The 21,134-nt window shown below is 41.4% G+C and overlaps 1 protein-coding gene across 4 annotated transcripts in view; it reads left to right on the top strand.

Annotated features, from left to right (window-relative positions):
- The window catches only part of ADARB2 (adenosine deaminase RNA specific B2 (inactive)), a 627,544-nt gene that overhangs the window by 400,850 nt on the left and 205,560 nt on the right, over positions 1–21,134 (top strand). For 2 of the 4 annotated variants that reach the window (XM_058297664.1, XM_058297666.1), the window contains exons 2-3: positions 4,593–4,679; positions 17,787–18,694. In XM_058297664.1, the coding sequence (XP_058153647.1) occupies positions 4,593–4,679; positions 17,787–18,694 (995 nt within the window). The remainder of the gene's footprint in view (positions 1–4,592; positions 4,680–17,786; positions 18,695–21,134) is intronic. The other 2 variants (XM_058297665.1, XM_058297667.1) reach the window with 1 other exon arrangement.

Here is a 21,134-nt window from a genome sequence, read left to right as displayed (position 1 = left end):
TTTACACTGAGACAGCTAGTCAAGTAATAGCTCCTTCATCTTGGCCAGCAGCCTGTTTGCTCATATTTAATTATTCTTCCTTCCTGCTCTTTCTAGAAATGAGATGTAGGTTTAGGATTATTTAGCATACCCATCTCTTCTCTCTATTCACCTTGGAGAAGAACATTATGCACTTAACAATTTCCCTTTCTTCATCTCAAGAGATCAGAAAGAAAGTGGCAAGACAAAACAAAACCAAAAAAAATCTGTATCTTATTATGTTCAATGATGTCATGTCATAGTCATTGGATTGGGGAAAAGATGGTAGAAAACTGGCTCTTCACTTTTACATGCAGTGAGTATTCCTCAAAAGGGTGATTCCTTGAGTTTTTATCTTACCTTTGTCAACTTTTTAATGAATACATTACTGATGAAAGCTTCAGGAGAAAGCCTATATAATTTCTCTACTAAATATTAACCAGATCCTAAATTTAAATGATTTTGTCCTTGCATCATAAAGTATTTGACATCCATTTTTTTGGTTCCTTTTGTGACCCTAGAAATATGAAAAATGATATTCTCTTTATTTTTACAAAAATGACAAATGAAATGTAGGGAGGTTAACTTTGGCAAAAGCAAGGAAGAAAATCCAGAGACTTTGGCAGCAATCAGCCATTTCCAGGAGCAATGTTCACTCTAGTGAGTAAAGATAGAAGAATGAGTTGCTTCTTAGGTAGTCTTTAGTTAACAGGGAAGGAAACCATAGGCTGGGGAGATGGGAACATGCCCATATCCTTATAAATAATCCCAGGCATGTCATTTAATTTCTCAATGGCTTAGTTTCTTTACCTAAAATATATACTACAAGGAAAAGATGACCATTTCAATAAGCAATGATGCAGTATAACTAATAACCCAACTACCAGGTATTTTTAATATGTGTAGCTCTTTCCATATGGCAAAGTATATTAACACTTACTTAACTACAGGTTCTTAACACTTAATACCTTAAATCAAGAGTTCTTCTAGGGATGGATTTCAGGGGATTCATGAACCCCCGATAATACAGGCAAAACTGTTGGTAAAGCCATATGATTTTTTTCCAAAGAAGAGGATCTGCAGCTTTTATGACACTCAAAGATAATCCTCACCCCAAAATGTTAAGAAACAAGAAAGAATAAGTAAACTATTAATTCAGGACATTTTAATTTCTAAACAAGATAATAAGGAAATCTTAAATATGTAAAAGTTATTTTGAGTGAGTGTATCTTTCTAAGACACTGTAGTAGTTCCCCCAAACTGTTATATCAAAAAAAATTAATTTTAGTTCCTCTGTTTTGCAAATACCAACTATAATGTGTCATCTCATGTGGTTCCAAGAAAGGGCTCTGTACCCTGAAAATGCTTGCCTGCTTGCTCCAAAAAATGCATTTCCACAAGGGCCAAATTCCATTTATTCTGCAATGAGTTATAAGGTTTATAAAGCAATTGTCCTGGAACATTACAAGTAATGCATTAAAAGTGGCACACTGTGGTATGAATAATGGTGATTAGACCTTTCCAGAAAACAAGTCTTGATTGGAGGAAGAGCAGGTGCAGCAGTCAGATCTGTTATGTCTTTCTCAGATCAATCTCCAACTCTTTCATCTCAGATAATCTGGGCCTGAGCTCAGTGTTTTAAGTCTTTGTTACAGTGAAAGATATGAATGGCTGACGAGGAGGGAGTGCACAGCTACTCTTCCCAGCTGCTGTTCCCAGAGAGAAACCTGGTCTGTCATCAACCTCCACTGAGGGGGTAGAGAGACAGACAGAAATGTGCGGAATTTTGTCTATCAGTTTCTCTCCGTGTGCCCAAAATGTTAGCACCGAATAAAATAAAAGTTTGGCCTCCATTTTTAATAAGCCACCTGCCTGAAACAAGTATTTCAAAAGATGACAGTGATAAAACAAAATAATAGAATTAGTTGGGCATTCTACTCATATTGAACCAGTTGAATTAAGATGCCCATACTGACAAACTATATCAAGGAAACAACTACGAAAAGAGGCTTTGACATCAAATAATATTTGCTGTAATTTTTCTAAATAAAAAATGTAATTCCTCATCTCCTTTTCTAATGACATTCTAAAGATGCAGTCTGTCCTTTCTTAGAAACAATTGTTTCTCCCATATAGCTTATGTACTTTCAATGTTAAAATACTTCTTTATGAAGCAACAATGGTAATAGATAATAGTTATAGTTTCAGATGCACTTACTTAGCAAATAAATGTTAGCAACTCGGTTGGTTTTCTGTTTGGTTTGGTTTGGTTTTTGAAAAGTTGCCCTTAAATTTAAAATCCACTGCACTAGAGAAAAGAGAAGTTGATAGGGCATAAAAGGGATAGGGCTGCCAGATAAAATACAGGATGTCCAGTTAAATTTGAATTTCAGGTAAACAATTAAAAAATTTTATTTAGTATGTGTATGTCCCCAAAAGCTTGAGACATATATATATATATACTAAAAAAATTATCTGTCTGAAATTCAGTTTGAACTAGGCATCCTGCATTTTTATTTGATAACTCAAGCAACCTAGAAAGTTAGAACACTGATAGATCTAAAACAATCTTTACATATTTCACAATTGTGCTTGAGGTGAGCTCTGAAATGGCATAGGGGGTTGGCTCACAGCCCTGCTTTATTAGAAAGACTGTAATTTCATTTTGCGATCCTTCTGACTAAATCATTTGAGCTTCACACTCTTGTGTAATATTATTGGACTCCCTTAATGAAATTATAACTCAAGCAAGATATTTCATTCTCTTGTTGTAAATTAGCTTGGGCCATGAGGGTTCGGGGAGAACAAATCTTTCTCTGGGTTTATTCTTATTGTTTGGTGGAAAGAAGAAGGAACACTGGCTTATAGTTGAGTTATTTATTAAGTTCTCTTCTGTGGACATTTTATTGTTGCCAGTCCCTCCTGGAAACAACAGCTGTTAACAGGGTCCTGAATGAATTTCAAGTGTGAACTCTAGTGGCTTCTGGAAGGCTTGGCTAAAGAGAAAACATGCTCAGCAACAAAAAAGAGCAAATTTCAGCCCACAGAGCTGGATGCCTGAAGGCTAACCGCATATATACCACCAGTTAGCATTTTCCAGAGAAATTGCACTTAGATTATGGTACACGGTGCCAATATATTAACAGAGTTCCTCTTTTTATTAGAGAAAAAGAAAAATTAACATAATGAAAATACAGTAAGCTCACATTTAAAAAAAAGTTACACTCAAAGTTGATTGCTTCAGAAAGAAGTGGAAAGTAACCTGCATAGCAAAGTAACTAACTAAATGTGTGATGATTTACACCCCGGACAACTTGAAGAAACAATAGGAAGAAAGGAAATCACCCTATTGCAATCCTGAACCACATTTGCTAAGTAATGCTGATATTCCTATGACTCCAATATCAACATTCTTGAAATAAATGTTGTCAAGATTCATAACACACCACAACTTACTATGTGGACTTGAGGGAAGTCAGGAAGTATGGTTGAAAGGCAGGAATCTGAGAGTAAAGGAATCTCCTATATGGTGTGTGTCTGGCAGGAACCTCTTCTGCATTGGAGGAAGTTCTACTTACGGATAAACAGTCCCAACTTATGTGGTTTTATTTAGTGGATGAGAATCTCTAAAAGAAAGAACTTTCCTTGCGACTCCTTTGTATTTCTTCTTATAGTACTCTCAATCTACAATTCCTCAATCTCTCTGCTTAAAAAAGAAATTGCTGAGATCAGAGGGGAGGAAATCATATTTTCTTAGTCACCTGAGGCATTTCCTCATTTGGGCCATCTTCACTCTCAGATGCACCTTGTATGTTTGATCAGCCTCACCTTTTACTTACCCTACTACCACTCTAAAGTATCGTTGCGTTAGCAATTTATGGGCCGTAGGTAGAAGTGCATGTCCCAAGGCTTTCTTTCATAGCTTTTATTCTACTTCCCCATTTTCCAGAAATACTATTCAGAGTAGCCCCTTCTGCTCTTAGAGCCTCTCAACCAGCCGTTTCCCCCAGCCCCACCGTGTCCTCCTCCTCAGTTCCTTCTCCTCCCCTCTACTCTACTCAAACACCCAAAAGGGGCATGCCTACAGTTTAGGGTAAGTCCATTTATTTTCCCTTCTATGTCAAGTCCATAAAGCAAATTCTCCATTAACAAGGAAAAATAGTTTTGACTTTATTTATATGGTTCCTTTTTAATGGTGCATTTTTTTAACCTTGCTTTCATTCCCCTCTGTTAAAGGGACATCAGAATGGAAGCCTATGTCCCACCCAGCTTCTTGTAAGCAGATTGTTACCCTGGAAATTTTAAGGGACATGCAGCAAGAGAAGGGGAGATGCCAAAAATAAGAGAAGAAGAAAGATAGAAATCATTATGTTTAAAATTGAATGGAAGGGGGAATTTGATAAAATGCTGTCAGAAATTCAATAAAAGACTGAGCCAGAATTAAGTGGTTGAAACCAAAATGACCTTTCAACCTTCCTTGTCCAATGCATCAGTAATAAGAACATATGAGAGCATTGAGTTTTTCTGAAACTCTATGTCAAAAGCGCATTTCCTTGTTCTTTTTTTCTTTCCAGACAAAGTAAGCATATTGTCAACCTTCATCGCTCCCTTCAAGTACCTAAGCCCTGGTGCTGCAAATACAGAAGATGAAGACAATTTAAGTAAGCAGCAACCCTTTTCCCATAATGTGGAAGGAGTCCCAGGCTTTATGTGAAGAGGAAGTTTTCTCCACTGTCCCCAAAGACTTGAGATACTTGCAGTAATAGGGGATGGAGGATGGCTGCTCCACTTTTCAGAGCAGAAGGTTCCATGCCCATGCTACACAGCTTGGAGCACCAGAAAGTATCAGTCCTGACTGTGGGATTGTCACAATTCCAGGGACGGTAGGAAATAAACTGGTCCTCTTGAACCGTCCCCTCCTCTCTTTCCTGTGTTTTTTTCCTCCAAACAAAACAAACAAACAAAAAATGAACACAGTCTCTTTGAATGGAGCTTGTACAATTATTTAACAAGGAAAGAGTGGGACTGGTGCCTGCCTGTTGAAACAACATTTCTGCCATAAGAAATGGGAGAGACACCAAAGCAATGTCATAAGGTATCACAAAGCTGGTTTGGGGAAGGGAATCACACCAAAAGGGAGATCTCAGAGTAGACAGTGTTGGGGTGTGTGTGTGTGTGTGAATCCTGGGAGTGTCTGGTTGCAGCATGCTCTCCTCTTGTTTGTAAATATTGTCAAGCATTTAAAGGAAGGGGATGAAAAGTTTCAAACCACATGAACATCTCTTTTCATTTTAATATCACCTAACAGATGTGTCATTTTTAAGCCAAAAATGTGGTGAGATGGGGGAGGAAGCAGGGTGTTTATTGGCGGTCTCTACGATTGTTGGTTTGACCAATGGAGGGCTTCCACTGGAATATTAGTCATTTTGCCATCAGTTTTTAAGAAACATAATATACACGTGTGAACATGTATAAACATTATAAAAAGAGAATTGACAATGTTGGGAACTGAGGTTATTACCCAGGACTTTTCTACAAAATCAAAGTCATAGAATCATTGACTGTCAGAATCAGAGCAAACTTTATAGATAATCTAGTCCAATGTTTTCATTTTATAAATGAGGAAGTAAAGGTGTAGAGGATGAATAGAAAGTAAAATTGGGAAAGAACTAGGGTCAATACTCATTCCTCAGTAAAACATATGATTGGAGTAAAACTTTTGACAAATGATTGTTTCTATTCTAGAATGATTTAATCGGGAAAATTTCCAGGAGATTACTTAATTTTTTGATAGCTACTTGAGAAATTTAGAATATATATAGAAATTTAGAAGCATATATAAAACACGCACATGCACACACACACACCAGGCTGAAAGTGACGTGTAAACAAAATTATTTCATATGGCATGCAGATGAATAACTTTTCAAGGAAAATTTTATTCACTGTTTTCTTCTCTTTCCCACCACAACTGCTATAATCCTGATTCTACCTAGTCACCCTCAGGAGAAAAAAAAAGTGAAGGAATGAACATGGATTAGAGACTTTGGGAGTAGAGATGTGAGAGTTTGAATTTTGTGAATCCCAGAAAAAGATTATGTTCATGTTCTTTAATCCATTCCTGGGGGGGGGGGGCTTTGATTGCATTAAATTCAACCAAGGGGACTTTGATTAGATTACTTGATAAGGTCACTTTAGGGCTTTTGATTGACTACCAGTGAGGTGTGAGCCAGTTTTGGTCTCTGCCTTCTTGCTGCATCTGATATAAATGAGACATAGAGAGATAGACACACAGAGAAAGGAAGTCATCATTTTTGTCTCTGCCATGCGAGAGAGGACTAAAGGACTGATAGCAGCCAAAGTTTAAATACAAAGTACCCAAGAGGCTGGGCTTATGGTGGAGCTCAAGGCTGAAGAGAGGAACCATATACCTGATAACTAACAGCTGAACTTGGGAACAAAGCAGAGCAGCCGAGACTGAGCGAGACAAGCCCAATACCTGGTTGCCCACAGCTGAGCTCCAGGAAACAGTAAATTCTGGATGGGAAGGCAGGGATATCAGCAGAGATTGGCAGCCATCTTTACCACATGGCAGTCTCCAGTAGCTGACTTTGATGAGAAATCATCTCTGCTGATGCCTTGATTTGGACATTTCACAGCCTCCGATCTATAAGCTTTTACCCTAAATAAAATCCTCATTATAAAAGCCAACCCATTTCTGGTACTTTGCATTAGTAACCTTTTGGCAAACTGCAAATGGATAAATCAGCTTTTTAACTTATAGAAATGCAGAGGCCACCTTTTTGTAGCAACCAGAAGACCAAGAACTTGAGGGAAAAAACCTACCTGGTTCCTTTGGAAAGTTATTTCATTCTGCCTTTGAGATTATTGAAAGAATAACATCTCATTCAGGAGTGTCAGCTCTCTGCAACATCCAACACCATTCGGGTAACAATTTCTGATGCCAGAACAATTGTTAGGAAAGAAGAGGCAATCTAGTGTGGTGGCCAAGGCTTTCTGAATTCATATCTTAAGCTCTACTCCTTTTAACTGTGTAAACTTGGGCGAGAACTTTTATCTCTGAGAGACTCGGTTACTTCATTTGTAAAACAGATGTAGCAATATAACCTAAATCATAGAGTAGAGGTGAGAATCAAATGAGAATACATGAAAAGCATTTTAGGCAAGAAACTAGAACCTAGTAAATGTTCAGTCAAGGTTAGCTGATACTAGTAATTAAAGTTATTTCCCCCTAATTCAGACTACTGGCTAATAGGTAGAAACTCAAAGAATAATTTTAATTATTATATATAAAAAATGATTTTGAAATGTTTGAAAATGTTATTTTCTATCAATGGGTTAATCATCCCACTTTGTACTGTATGCTGTTAATTTACTTAGTGAATCTTATTTTCATGGATTGTTGAAAAATAAATTTCCAAATTGGTTGCACCTGTTTTAATATTTCTTCCTTTCATTGCCAGTGCAACCTTATCTACTTGCTAGCCAAATGCTGCCATTGATAGGTAGGAAAAGAGTAAGTGCTGATTCCCTTGCAGGTGAGTGTGTGTGTGTGTGTGTGTGTGTGCATGTTCACATGCAGGGAGGACCAGTAGTTGGTAGAAGCAAATGTCAACTTGCTCTGAAAGCTGGTATTTTATTACCTTTGGAAATCTGATTCTACCTCATACTATATGGCAGTTGGTTTTAATACAAACAGTTTTACATTTTTTACCATTGAGCGGGACTTAACCCCTCAGGAAGATAAGCCATGTTTACTCCTGGCATGTATCACTATTGATCCCTGAGGCTATGGGGTCCCTCAATGGAAAAGGCACAGAGCTAAGGGAAAGAAAAAAGGTAGACCGGACAGGGGACACAGGCTGGGAGAAGATGGCATGTTATAAGGCCCCCAACCTGGAAGCTCATGCTCAGTAAGGTAGGTTTGGCTAAAACTATCATTTAATGCTCTGTTTTTAAAACTTCTCTCCAAACACTGAAAAGTGAGTAAATTACTGCCCATTCTGGTCCCAGCTCTTCTCTACTTACTCCTGTCCCAGAGATTTTTAATCTGGCCAAGTTCACGTAAGGAATAGGCTGACATGCCCACATTGGACCAAGGTAGTTTGCTTGCAAAGCCCATACTCTTTGCACTGAGAGTTCTGATGGGAGGAAGCAGCACTTACTAGCCCATGTCTGCTTAACCCTGTCATACCAAACACACTTACAGGAAGAGCTTCATGGGATCACGTGTGATAAATCTCTGAAACGAGGCTGACTCCTGCCTGCTGTCTAGCCTGATCAAAGAAAGCTGTTCTCTGATGTGATGCCCATGTATGACAAGCAAATGCCAGGACCTTGCTAAACTAAGGAAGAAGGAATGTGTGGCTGCCAAGCATCCTATGCTGCATTCTATAATTTTCGGCACCCTAAATTAAAACTTTTGCTTTCTTGCTTTTTCAGACCCATTTCCCATGACCTTCTTCTTATTTGAATAGAGAATCCAGGTTGCCTGCCTGTCACCTATTGGCAGACCTTGTCTTAGAGAGAGGAAGGGTTGTTCTTTTTTTTTATACCTGGGGGCTGCTTGACAACAGCATAACCTTCGCCAGGATCAATATTATCTCTGCAAATGTAGCATGGTCTATCGGATGGCTGGTTCTCTGGAGCCCTTCTGACCTGCCGACACAGGCAATGTCATTCCTAGTGATGCATTCACATTCTGGAAAGCTCTTGACGATGCCGACTCTGGAGAGGAAGTCTGGTGTGCATAATGACCAGACAGAGGACGGCTGGCCCGGAAGGAGAGGCCGCAGAGGGGGGAGAAGCCCATAAATGACTACATAACCAAGCGGCCAGGGCAGTGGCATTTCACACTCATCGGTTTGATAAAAGTAACGAGATCACAAAAGACACAGACCACCCACCTGATTTCTCCACTTTTTGAATGACGGCAGGAAATGCCCAAATACAAGGCAACCTACGTAACCGAACTTAATAAATCCAGAATCTATTTTGCTGAGAAAATAAAAGGTTCACCACAGCCATGAGAATCTGCAATTTAGCACTTTCTTCCCAACAGGGCAATTCTTTGGTGTGTTAAACCTTTAAACTGAGCACTGTATTTGCTGACACTTTTTGTCAAACAAGCTAATGTATTTGAGGCTCGGGAGACAAATCAATGTGTGAGAGAAGCAGAATGGAAATAATTTCATTTTGCATTTCCCCTTGTATATGTCTCTCTGACTTAGACATTTTCTTTTAGTGCTTGGCGGTGTTCAAATTGCTCATGATTGTTCTATTACTGCTGCTTATGGTATTTATCTAATGTAGTTTGAAGTTATTTGCCTGCTTTTTTTTCTGATTTCTACAATGGAAGGACACGTGCAACTGCCTGGTGATCTGATGTCGCCGGCAAAACCCCTATGAAAGTCACAGTTAACAGATATCTCATTTTAAGACACCTGAGAGTATAAGGTAATTTACCAATGCCTAGAGGCAGAGTATGAAACATACCCTGCTGGCACTTAGGAAACCAGGCATGCCGTTTCTTTGGGAGTGGCTTTCTTTAAGGAAAAGCCTTTGTAATCCAAATCAGAGATTTTTCAAGGGGAAAGTATGTGGTGTGCGCCCCTGAGGGGGGTAGGGTGGGGCCTGGATGGGAGAATTGCCTGTCCCCCCAATAAGTTATGCTCTTCAGCTCCCCTCTGTGTGTCACCGGTGTTCTTCTGCAGCGGGGTGTCTCCTCCCACCCCCACCATACACTACAAACACTGTGGTTATTTTACCACCAAGGCACTATGCTCCTGTTGGAGCCCTATGGGGAGCAGGTAAGGCTGGATGATTTCCCGTCCTGCCTGTGTGAGCAGTGACTCTGAGGAACTCGAAACAACTTAACTCACCTCACAAAGCCCCGTGTGCTGAAAAGGCATAGTATTTGTATGTGTGTGTGATCGTGTGTGTCTGTGACTATGTGTGCGGTTCTGTGTGCATGTGTATGTCTGTGTGTGTCTGTATCAGAGTGAATGTGTGTGTGTGTAAGAGAAAGTCAGAAAGAGATAAAGAGGATTGGGGTAAGGTGGGGCATGGACAAACCTTTCGGTGAACCTTAATGTATAGCTGACTTTTAGTTAACCAAGTTATTTCCCCAGTCTGACCTCTAATAGAAGATTTCTTTCAGAGCTACTTCAGCTCTAACATGCTAGGAGTCTGTGAGCTCACACTGGTAAGAATAGTCATTATTGGGGAGAATGAATTCCAGAGTAGAAGGAAAGGATTTAATATTCTTATAACTATTATGAACCCCAAGTTTGAATTGTTCCAAGTGTACAACAAACGCACTTTTAGAATCAAACGTTTTATCACATTGGCCCCTGAAATCCTATAATCTCAGAACCCCTGGGAGACTCCGAAAAGGGAGAACACTGCCCTTCCTGCTTCATGCCCTTCAAGGACAATGGCAACTATTATAACTCTTTGGTAGTAATACTAATCAACAATAATAAGGAAATAGACATTTTTGAGTACCTACAATATTTGATAGATTGTTAAAAGTTATACACATACCGTCTAAATTAATCTTCACAATAAACCCTTTGTAGGAGGTACAATTTTTATACCAAGGTGCAAAGGAGAAAATTGAGGCTCAAAGAACTGTGTGATGTGCCCAGGTCACATGGCAGAACCCAGCTGCTGCTGAATCCAAAGCCCGTGCTTTCAAGCTCCATCTAGAGACCGATACGTTCACCACGTTGTTCTAAAAGACTCGGGACATCTTTCAGAAAGCAGGGCAAGCCTAGGCAATGATAAGCAGAACACAAAGGAGCAAAAACTACTAGAAAAAAGCTCACGCTCGCCCATGTCAGCTCTGGAAAATCAGTGATAGAGTTTGAAATGGTTTGAGCCCATTGCCCACACATGCATGAGGAGACTTGTGCCAATCAGGCTTGTGCGAGGCTAAGTCAAAATTATTGTTGCCATTTCCTGAGCAAAGCGCATTGGCCGAGGGGCTGCCCGGATAACGGGCGAAAGGTTTGTAATGGACGGAACCTACAGTGGGTAGTTCCCATAAAGCATCGAAGAGGAGGAACAGGCACCCGCGAAGCTAATGCCACACACAGGGCCAGTTTCCGATTTGACTGAAACTGAGAAAGGTCCCTCAACTTCCCCTCAGCTGCAACTTCTCAGTGCATGGCTAGACCCAAAGGGCAGAAAGGGAGGACTAGGTCTATGAATGGTAATCGAGAGACAAACAAAAGTGACAGCAGTTACAAATATGAATAACCCACCACACCTGTTAGATTCCCTAACACCGACATCTGACTAAACATGGGCATAGGCAAGTCTATATTTTGAAATATGAGCTTTCTTGGTTTCTTGACATTTTATCTGTGGGTTATTCTATGTAACAATTGAGTATGTGGAACCTATTAACTAAATGGAGGGAAAAAATGAGAATAATTTCCTGGTTCAAGGGAAAGGAATGTAACTTATTTAATACCCCTCATGTGGAAGAAGAAAATGGTAATTTTGTAAAATCAGAGTTGAATCCTGTGAAAGGTTCATATAGAATCACCAGAGCAAAACTCCAGCGGGGGCCTGGCAAATTGGCGTGAGGTTTACAGTGACCAGATGTATCTTCAGGCAGAATCCAAATCTCAGGCGGAGGACTCACTCAGCAAAGTAAGACCTCTGCTCACACTCCCTCCTGGGGGCAGCCAGACCAGGTTAATGCCCCTCCTCTGTGCCCCCCAGGGCCCTGCATCCTTCTACCCTGGTGCTTATCACCCGTAAGTATTATGAGTGCCTGTTTCTCCCACTGGACCACAAGCTTCCCAAAAAACAAGGCTTATCTTTTTGTATGCTCAGGACCTAGTACGGTTGCTACACTCCATAAGTACTTGAGAATCAACGTTTGCCCTGCCAAGAGAAAGGAAAAGATGTGTGGATGAATTTTAGTTTCTTAATGAAGAGAAGACCATGTGGTTTGCCTGACCACTAAAACTTACTGATGGACAGGGACATTTTCAAGATATGGGGCCTAGAACTCCAAAACAGCACAGATGTCTTTTTTTTTTTTTTAAGATTTATTTTATTTATTTCTCTTCCCTTCCTCCCCCCTGGTTGTCTGTTCTCTGTGTTCATTTGCTGTGTGTTCTTTTGTCCACTTCTGTTGTCAGCGGCACAGGAATCTGTGTTTCTTTTTGTTGTGTCATCTTGTTGTGTCAGCTCTCCACATGGGTGGCGCCATTCCTGGACAGGCTGCACTTTCTTTTGTGCTGGGCGGTTCTCCTTTGGGGAGCACTCCTTGCACATGGGGCTCCCCTATGCAGGGGACACCCCTGTGTGGCAGGGCACTCCTTGCGTGCATCAGCACTGCACATGGGCCAGCTGCACACGGGTCAAGGAGGCCCGGGGCTTGAACCGCGGACCTCTAAACCTCAAAGATGTGATCTCCACATGTGAGGTTCCTTGTGACATGAGGAGACATGTTACCCCCCTTCTTTCTGGAGTGTTCTGGAATTTCTACAAACAATGATCTGGAATGCCAGCAAATAAAATAAGCAGGCAGAGAACTTGGGCCTGGACAAAAAAAGACACGTTAGAAGTGTCTGCTTAAATTTTTTGCCTGCTAATTTTACAAAACATTCTACACTTTCCTATGTATAATGCTCTTTAATGTGCACATTATATGTGCTACCTTAGTTAATCTTCTTAATAACCTTATAAGACAAATACTAATAAAATTCTCATTTTATGTAAAAAAAAAAAAGGAGTTGAGACCAATTAAGTGATTTGCCCATCAGTCACATATATATTAATGAAGGAAGGGGGACCTCTAATCTGCTTGACTCCAGAGCCCATGAAGTAACCAATGCACTGTACTCCACTACTTCCCTACTCCTTCTGGTATAGAAAACCCAAACCAAGGCAGAGATGGAATTTTTCAGTCATTGATTTGACTCAACAGGCCAGTTAACCAGAGCAATCTGGCCCATTGACAGGAGTCTAACCCCTAGGCTAGTGTTCAAACCAAGTGCATAAATATTACTCCCCAATGTTCTAGCTAGCATGTCTAGGATGGGGTCCAGAAGTCTGCATTTTTTAAACCAGAAATTATTAAATGGAAGGAGTCCTCATGCCACACTTGAATAATCATGCCTTGTGCCATGGAAAACGTTAACAATGACAGTTAAAAGACATTTAGAATTGTAGAAAAGAAGTATATGAAAAACATTTTAGTGTAGGTGGAAGGGAAAACTGTTGGAATGTTAATTCTGCTAACAATCTAAAAATCTCATTCAGTCCTCACATTGTGAGTAATCAATAAGAAATTAGAAAGTCCCAAGCAAGTCTCTAGGCAATATGGTATGAGGATTGTGGTTGTATTGCTTCTTCTTGTCTTTTTTATTTTTTGTTTTTTGTTTTTTTTTAATTTTACTTTCAATTTGGAAAACTGCATGGATGATTTCAATCTATTATCCCCTGGTCTGAAATACCCTAAATGTCAGAGCTCATTGTTGTATGCATACCTAAAATGCATAATGATGCTCAAAAAATGATTAAGATTCAGTGCTTGATGTTTGGAAGGTAATTGTTTCTACTTAAATAGATTATAAATGACTATTATGCCTCTAAAACTTATAAAAACTCTTAGATTCACTTTTTTGAATAAAATTACCTTTCCAAGCCAAATATTTTTTAGAGACAAACTGAGAACCAAAGTAATAGTAGAAATATCTCACAATTTAGAAAATTAAACTAGTGAGAAGTTAGGATTTGAGCAAATAGACAACACTTTCCACACAGGGCCCACCACATTGCACTCGGAACACCCTCTTGATGAGTTGATTTATATTCTTAATAAAAATGATGGTAGTATTGTGACAGTGTAACTGAACAATTCATCCTAATCTGAAAGAACAGCATAGCAACTCTGAAAAGAACATTCTAAACTGTCAGTATGCCCCTTGAAAGTACCTGATTTTCAAAGGTATCTTTTGTGCCCATGAAATTGTATTTTTTCCTTTGTTATTCTTCAACAACACTGTTATAAAATGAAGTACCAGGAGTATGGTTGTTGAGTCAGCCAGGTCTTAGCACTACTTAATTTTCAGGGCATGAGTGAGGGCAACGTGTCTATGTGTCAATACTAAGTGAGGCACTCAAAGTCGATTTTCAAGCTGTGGTTTGTCTGTAAAAATCACCACATGTCTTTACTTGCTTAACAAGGAAAAAAAATTTATTCACAACTTGCAACAGAGCCTCCAAGGAACCTTGGAGATTTTTTAATTCCTAAGGCAAAATCTAAGGTACAAAGGAACATGCTTTATACGTGGCCTTGCCTCTTCCAAATGGAACAGCTCTTTAGAGCCAGGCCAACCTTATCTCATATATGCATCCCAACTTTGATTAAAGACTATGGTCTTGACATAATTATTCTCTTCTAGAGGACCCAGAAAAAAAGCGTATTATTATAAAATGTCCAAGAAAGTGATAAAATTATTCTGTTTCCATGAAACCATTTTTGTTGCAACAAAACAAAATGAGGAGGGAAGTGGATTTGGCTCATCTGATAGAGTGTCCCCTACTATATGAGGGGTCCAGGGTTCAAACCCAGGGCCTCCTGGCCCTTGTGGCAAGCTGGCCCACGGACAGTGCTGATGTGTGCAAGGAGTGCCGTGCCATGCAGAGGTGTCCCCTGCAAAGGGGAACCCCACATGCAAGGAGTGTGCCCCATAAGGAGAGCTGCCCTGCGTGAAAAAAACACAGGCTGCCCAGGAGTGGTGCCACACACACAGAGAGCTGACGCAGAAAGATGACACAACAAAAAGAGACACAGATTCCTGGTTTTACTGACAAGAATGCAAGCGGACACAGAAGAACACACAGCAAATGGACACAGGGAGCAGACAACAGGGGTCAGGGGAGAGAAATAAATTTAAAAAATAAGTCTTTAAAAAAATTTTTTTAAAAAAGAATGAGGAGAATCTGCCATCCCTAGGATTGAGTCACATCTCCACCAACGACCAGTTGATGTGACTTTGGGCAAACAACTTCATCTCTTTGAGCCTCACTTATAAAAGGGTGATTATAAGACCTGACCTTGAGTTGATTTGAAAACTAAGAGAGATAATAAGGTCAAGATCCAGAATCTGGAAACTATACCATTGACCACTGTAATTGTCAGGATATTTTATATAAAACCTGAAAATTTAGCATTCTTGAGAATATTCATGAGTATAAAATCATAGAATTTTATGGAATATGAGAACAATCTAAGTTATGCTTCAGAATCGATGTTCCATTGGCAGCATGAAGGAGATCAAGGGCAATAGGCACTCCGTGGATCATGTGGCAAACCATGTCCAAGATTTTCCTAAGAGAAGAGCTTTACCGGAGGAGTGTGGTCTAAGATGGCTAGTCCAGACAAATTAAATTATCATTATTCATTTTAAATACTTAATTCTTTAATATCTGTAATATTTCAAACATTAAAAATAGTACATCAAATATTAAAATTAATTCTTATGCATCCATCACTCAAAGTTAGCAATTAGGATTTTGCTAAATTTACTTCGGATCATTTTTGGCAAAAGAAATAAAAATACTACAGACACAAATGAAGCCACCCTCTGACCCCCACATTCCATTTCCCTCCTTCCCTTCCTGGGGCATGTTGAAATGTATCCTTACTAAACATGTGTCTATAATTTTACCACATATGTATGATTACATGTATATCTAACGTTTGTAAGTTTTTATAATTATATTTAATGATAAGCTTTATGTATGATTTTGCAAGTTGCTTTTATCATCTGACATATTTCTGAGATTCATTTATGTTGATATATATTAAATTTAACTGCTATATAGTATTCTATCGCACAATTATACCACAGTTTATTTACTATTCCTCTAACCAGGAATTTAGGTACTAAGTTTTCAATTTTGCAAAAAAGGGTGCTTTAATGAACATGTTTGTTCATATCTGCTTCCAGATATGTAAGGTTTCTCTAGGATGTATACCTGATGTAAAATTGCTGAGTGTGGTATATGTTTCCTGATTTTTACTAGATACTCCCCAAATACTTTCCAAAGTGGCTCGACTTATGGTCACCACCATCCATCTGTGGATGCTGTATCCTTAAAACCACTATGGCATTATCAGTCTTTTTAGAGTGTTTGCCAATGTGATTAATGAGGCAAGAAATCCCAGTGATGGACATTAAGGAATGAGAACAGGGATTCTGTTGTCACTTAGGGGAGTGTGGAAGTGTGGAAGTTGGTGCCCGGAGATATTCCAACACGCCCATTTAGACCCATGGTTCTCAACCCCTATACTGGGGATTATTTTAAAATACCAACACCTGGGGTCCTCCAAGGCCAGTGAGAACCGAGTGTCTGGGAGGTGGACTTGAGCACATGAAATTTTCAAAAGCATCCCAGGTGACTACGATACACAGTGAAGACTGAGAGCTACCATCTTAGATGAAATATAAAAACCCCATCCTTGCACCTGTGGCCTTTGAAAAATTCCAGTGTGGTGTTTCATCTGGGACAGGTGTTGAAAAAAGCTTTCTGTAAGGGCCCAGAAAGTAAATATTTTAGTCTTCAGGGATCACATGGTCTAGAGACTACTCAGCTCTGTCATTGTAGTGCAAAAGCAGCCATCGGCAATATGTAAGCAAAAGGCATGCTTGTGTTCCTAACAAACTTTTCTCATGAAACCAGGCAGGGGCCAGATTGGGTATGTGGACTTTTTTTTGCCAACTGGGACATGGGAAAAGACGGAGAGACACGCTGCAGTATCTCCGCTCGGGCTCAATGCTTAGTCATTCCATTTTGCTTCTCGTCCTTCTCGCTACAGGCACCTGAAGAGAAGTCGTTCTTTTTCACCTCCTCTTGTAAACAAGGAGGTTTGGTTTTGAGAAACTCTGTTGGGGGCTAGAAAACCAGAGGATGACACAGTGCAGGGTCTTTATCCTCCTCACAAAAGGAGAGCAGTCTGAATCCCTTCTGCTCACACACATAGCTTGAAAGGCCAAGTTTGGTACACTCCTGCTGTTCACAACAGAGCCTGAGGCTAGCCCAGCCGAGGAGGATCAGCAAACGAGAGGGTCCTGAGCCTTGTTTCCCCTACTCCCACCCCCCACTGTGTGGAAGATGGAATTTTCAAAAGGCAAGAAAGACTTTTCTGAGCTCCAACATGGTCCAATAAATGATAGAAAGGAGTCGCTTTGCTCGTGTTTTGAAGGGAAGCGAGTTGAGGGCAGCACTGAGACAGATGAAGGGCTGGTGGATGTTTGAAGGACGCTGGCAGCTGGTTTCAGTGCCTGGTAATAGAATCCTTCAGTAGTTACAGAGCGGATAAAGTGCCGAGCAGCACAAACGCCTCTCTCCACCCCCTCCGGCTTTCTTCTCAGAATTGCAGCTCTCCAAGAACTGCTCAAGAATAAATTTCTTGGCTTGTGATATCCTTACTCCTCATAGCTAATTGGCCCCTGGCAGGTCGTCATTCCCCCACTTATCAAGGGTGCATGATAATTTCTGCCAGCCAAGAAGCAAAGGATGTGCTTCTCCACTAATATGCTGCCTTGGCGTTGGGACAGGCTGCCGCAGCACATTGAACAGGCTTAGGTTTTCTTATCCTTATGGTAAGGGCTTTTATATTTATGAGTTGCAAGTTTTGCAATATGATATTCTATTTGTCATTGGTAACAACCTGCCATTGCCTTGGGTCATGACTAATTTATTTTCACTACCAGGTACCAGCAGCGCGGAAGTGAAGGAAAACCGTCATGTGGGCAACCTGGAGACCAAGCCACTCCCACCCAGTGACAGGTCAAGAGGAAGCGCACCCAGTATAAAGAGGAAAAGACCCCTGGAGGAGGGCAACAGTGGCCATTTCTGCAAATTACAGCTGATCTGGAAAAAACTCTCATGGTCGATGACGCCAAAGAACGCCCTGGTCCAGCTCCACGAGCTGAAGCCGGGTTTGCAGTACAAGATGGTCTCGCAGACGGGCCCTGTGCACGCCCCTGTCTTTGCAGTGGCCGTGGAAGTCAACGGGCTCACGTTCGAGGGCACAGGACCCACCAAAAAGAAAGCCAAGATGCGCGCCGCCGAGCTGGCGCTGAAGTCGTTCGTCCAGTTCCCCAATGCTTGCCAAGCGCACTTTGCCATGGGCACGAGCGTGAGCCCGTCGACGGACTTCACCTCCGACCAGGCTGACTTCCCCGATACTCTGTTCAAGGAGTTTGAGCCATCCGCCCCCAGCGAGGACCTGGCGGGCCGCCGCCCCGTCAACGCCGAGTTGCTGTCCACGGCGTATCGGCGCGGGAGGCTGCTCTGCCACACCTTGGACCTGATGGGCCCCGCGAGGCCCAGCAAGCACAGGGTGCTTCCCCCCGCCGACGGGGAAAGGAACCCTGTGGTGGTGCTCAACGAACTGCGCTCGGGCCTGAGCTACGTCTGCCTCTCCGAGACGGTGGAGAAGCAGCACGCCAAGAGCTTCGTGATGGCCGTGAGAGTGGACGGGAGGACCTTTGAAGGCTCAGGACGTAGCAAGAAGCTGGCCAAGGGCCAGGCAGCGCAGGCTGCCCTCCAGGCCCTCTTTAACATCCGGCTGCCCAGCCACCTGCCCAGCAGGAGTAAAAGTCACCCTTTGCCACAGGTGAGAAATCTCAGGTAGCTGCCGTGCAGGTGGAAGAATGCTAAGATGAACGTGAATTGCTATTGTTCTTGCTAAAAGGGGGAGGGGGGGGGCACGCAGCAGGCAGACCCCTCTCCTCCAGTTACTGTAAGTAGAGTGCAGCATCCCAGCACTTCTTTCCAGAAAAGCTAGCCTTCTGCCAGGTGCACACAAAAGACCCCTTTTGCTATCCTTATCATTAGCAGCAATTTGCAGGCTTTTTGGAGAGACAATCATGTGAATGTAAAGAAAGGAAAGAGCGTATCAACACTCCAACTTCCCAGAGGTAATGGGAGAATTACAGAAGTCAGGTAATTTTTGTCATCATGATGCCAGCTACCAGGAAGACACCACAGCTCCAGGTGGAGGGAGAGGCAAGGCGGGGCCAGGCAGCCTTCTGTTCCTCTAGAGAGGTGGGGGCCGAACTTTATTTGCCAGTCCCCTTCAATATCTTGGTCTCTAGATAATATACAGCCAGAAGGAAGTAGGAGGTAAAAAGGTATTTGTGAGATAATGGTTTCAGTTGCTTTTCTAGCTAAAAACGACAGGCAGGGGGATGAGGAAGCCAAGCAAATATGAGTTGTTTCATCTCTAGGATTGTGCTAGGAGTGTGGTGCCTCTATGGGATGCAACTTGGGTGAACTTGCTCCTGGTGGGACCAGGAGAGGGTTCCAGGAAGAGGGTCAGAGGAAGAAGCCTAAGATCGAAAAGCAAGAGCGGTCAGAAAACCAAAACGGGTCTTAAATAGAGCCTTGCTTCTCTCAATCAGTATGAGCACCTCTTGGGCCTTTTCAGATACAACTACAGGATCTGCTTTCTGATGTTAGTTTACCTTTAATCATTCAAGAAAGGTTTTCCAATCCTGGCTGGGAGTCAGGAATTGTATTCACACCATTTTTAAACAACTTTATACTTCCAAGTCTTGTCATTGCTTACTTATGCAAATTACTCTTTTCTCTTATCATTTTGAAAATTATTTGTGGGCATCACTAATGCATACGATACAGAAAATTATCTTTGTTCATTTTTGGCATCAATTAAGGAAAGAAACATTTTACATGGTTAAAAAGCACTTAGCCCAGTGCGGGATTCATAGTAAGTACTCAACAATTGCAAGTTATTATTCTGATCGTTATCATTCTTACCTCACAACACCGAGAAGAGAATCCATTATTTTGCTTTGGGAGATCATAAATCTGTTAAATCACACAGGGCACCACCAAAACCTCAGCTACCACTAAGGGATACTTTTGCTGTGATAAACTGAAGTTGGCCACTCGCGTCTTGAATGCCTGGGGTCCAAGCATCTGTTTTTTCACTCATTCAGTAAATATTTCTTTGACTCTTCTCCGGCACAGGGGATACCAGGGGCAAGGCAAACAATGTGCTGCTTCTCTTGTCATGTAGTCTGGTCTAGTGAGGGAGAGAGATTACCAGTCAAGGGATTATAATCACTCGTATGCCTCCTGTATGTGTATCTTCAATTCATTCATTTATTTTCAAATATTTATTGACTGTCCAATGATTATCCCAAGGAGTGGGTTGGAGAGATTTAGACTAAATCTCCTTTGATTTTTGTCTTCCAACCCACCTTCAAATGTACAATCCAAGGAAAAGCAGTTCTAGCTCCTTATAAAGCAAGAACAGCTTTCACGTAAGTCTCTTAGCCTTCCAATTAAAGGGCTATCTCTAAGTGCTTTCTAGAGAGAAATTCAGGAGCCCTGCTTTCTGTTTTCTTACTCCTCCATTTTATTTATTTTCCTCTCTTTTTGCTTCCCATCTGTTTCTCCATTCCCTGTGGCTTCAACTTGCCCTCAACATCCTGGAAATCCCCAGCTGCCCAGTCCAGGTGTCATCCAATGCAGGGCGAGTCCTTCTGAGACTGCTTATGACCCTTATCAGTACCTTTTGCTCTTACCACCAAGAGCCTGTGGATTTTGTCCCCCTTGTCTTTGTTGTATTTTCATCGTTATCCCTAACCTGATGTTTCCAGCTTCAAACCTCACAGCCCCGCTGATGGCCCTCAATCAAGCCTGGCGCTTTTTTTGTTTAGGAAGAAAAGTCCCTTCTTTCCCTCTTCTTGCCTCTCTCTTCCCACTCCCTCTCCACCCCACCCTGGGTGAAATTTGAAGGATGTCAGTGAAATCTGGCCGTGATGCCTTCTTCTTTTATGTTGTCAACCCTGAGCTTTCACGATGAAGAAACCAGTCAGTGCTACTACTTTGTAATAGTCATTTGACCCCAGAATGCAGCACATCAGTTAAAGCCACTGCCGCTAAATTATTTTTCTCTGACAGTCCGCTAACCACCCCGACTAGATGATGAAGGGCATGTAGCATAGAGAGGGCTGTGTGCTATTCATCACACCCACTGGCACCTCTGCCATTCCAGAAGGCTCATTATCCTCTCCCCTAACTCCCCC

Source organism: Dasypus novemcinctus, chromosome 5 (genome assembly GCF_030445035.2).
Source record: "Dasypus novemcinctus isolate mDasNov1 chromosome 5, mDasNov1.1.hap2, whole genome shotgun sequence".
NCBI classification, from domain to species: Eukaryota; Metazoa; Chordata; class Mammalia; order Cingulata; family Dasypodidae; genus Dasypus; species Dasypus novemcinctus.
This window is presented reverse-complemented; position numbering and strand designations above follow the sequence as displayed.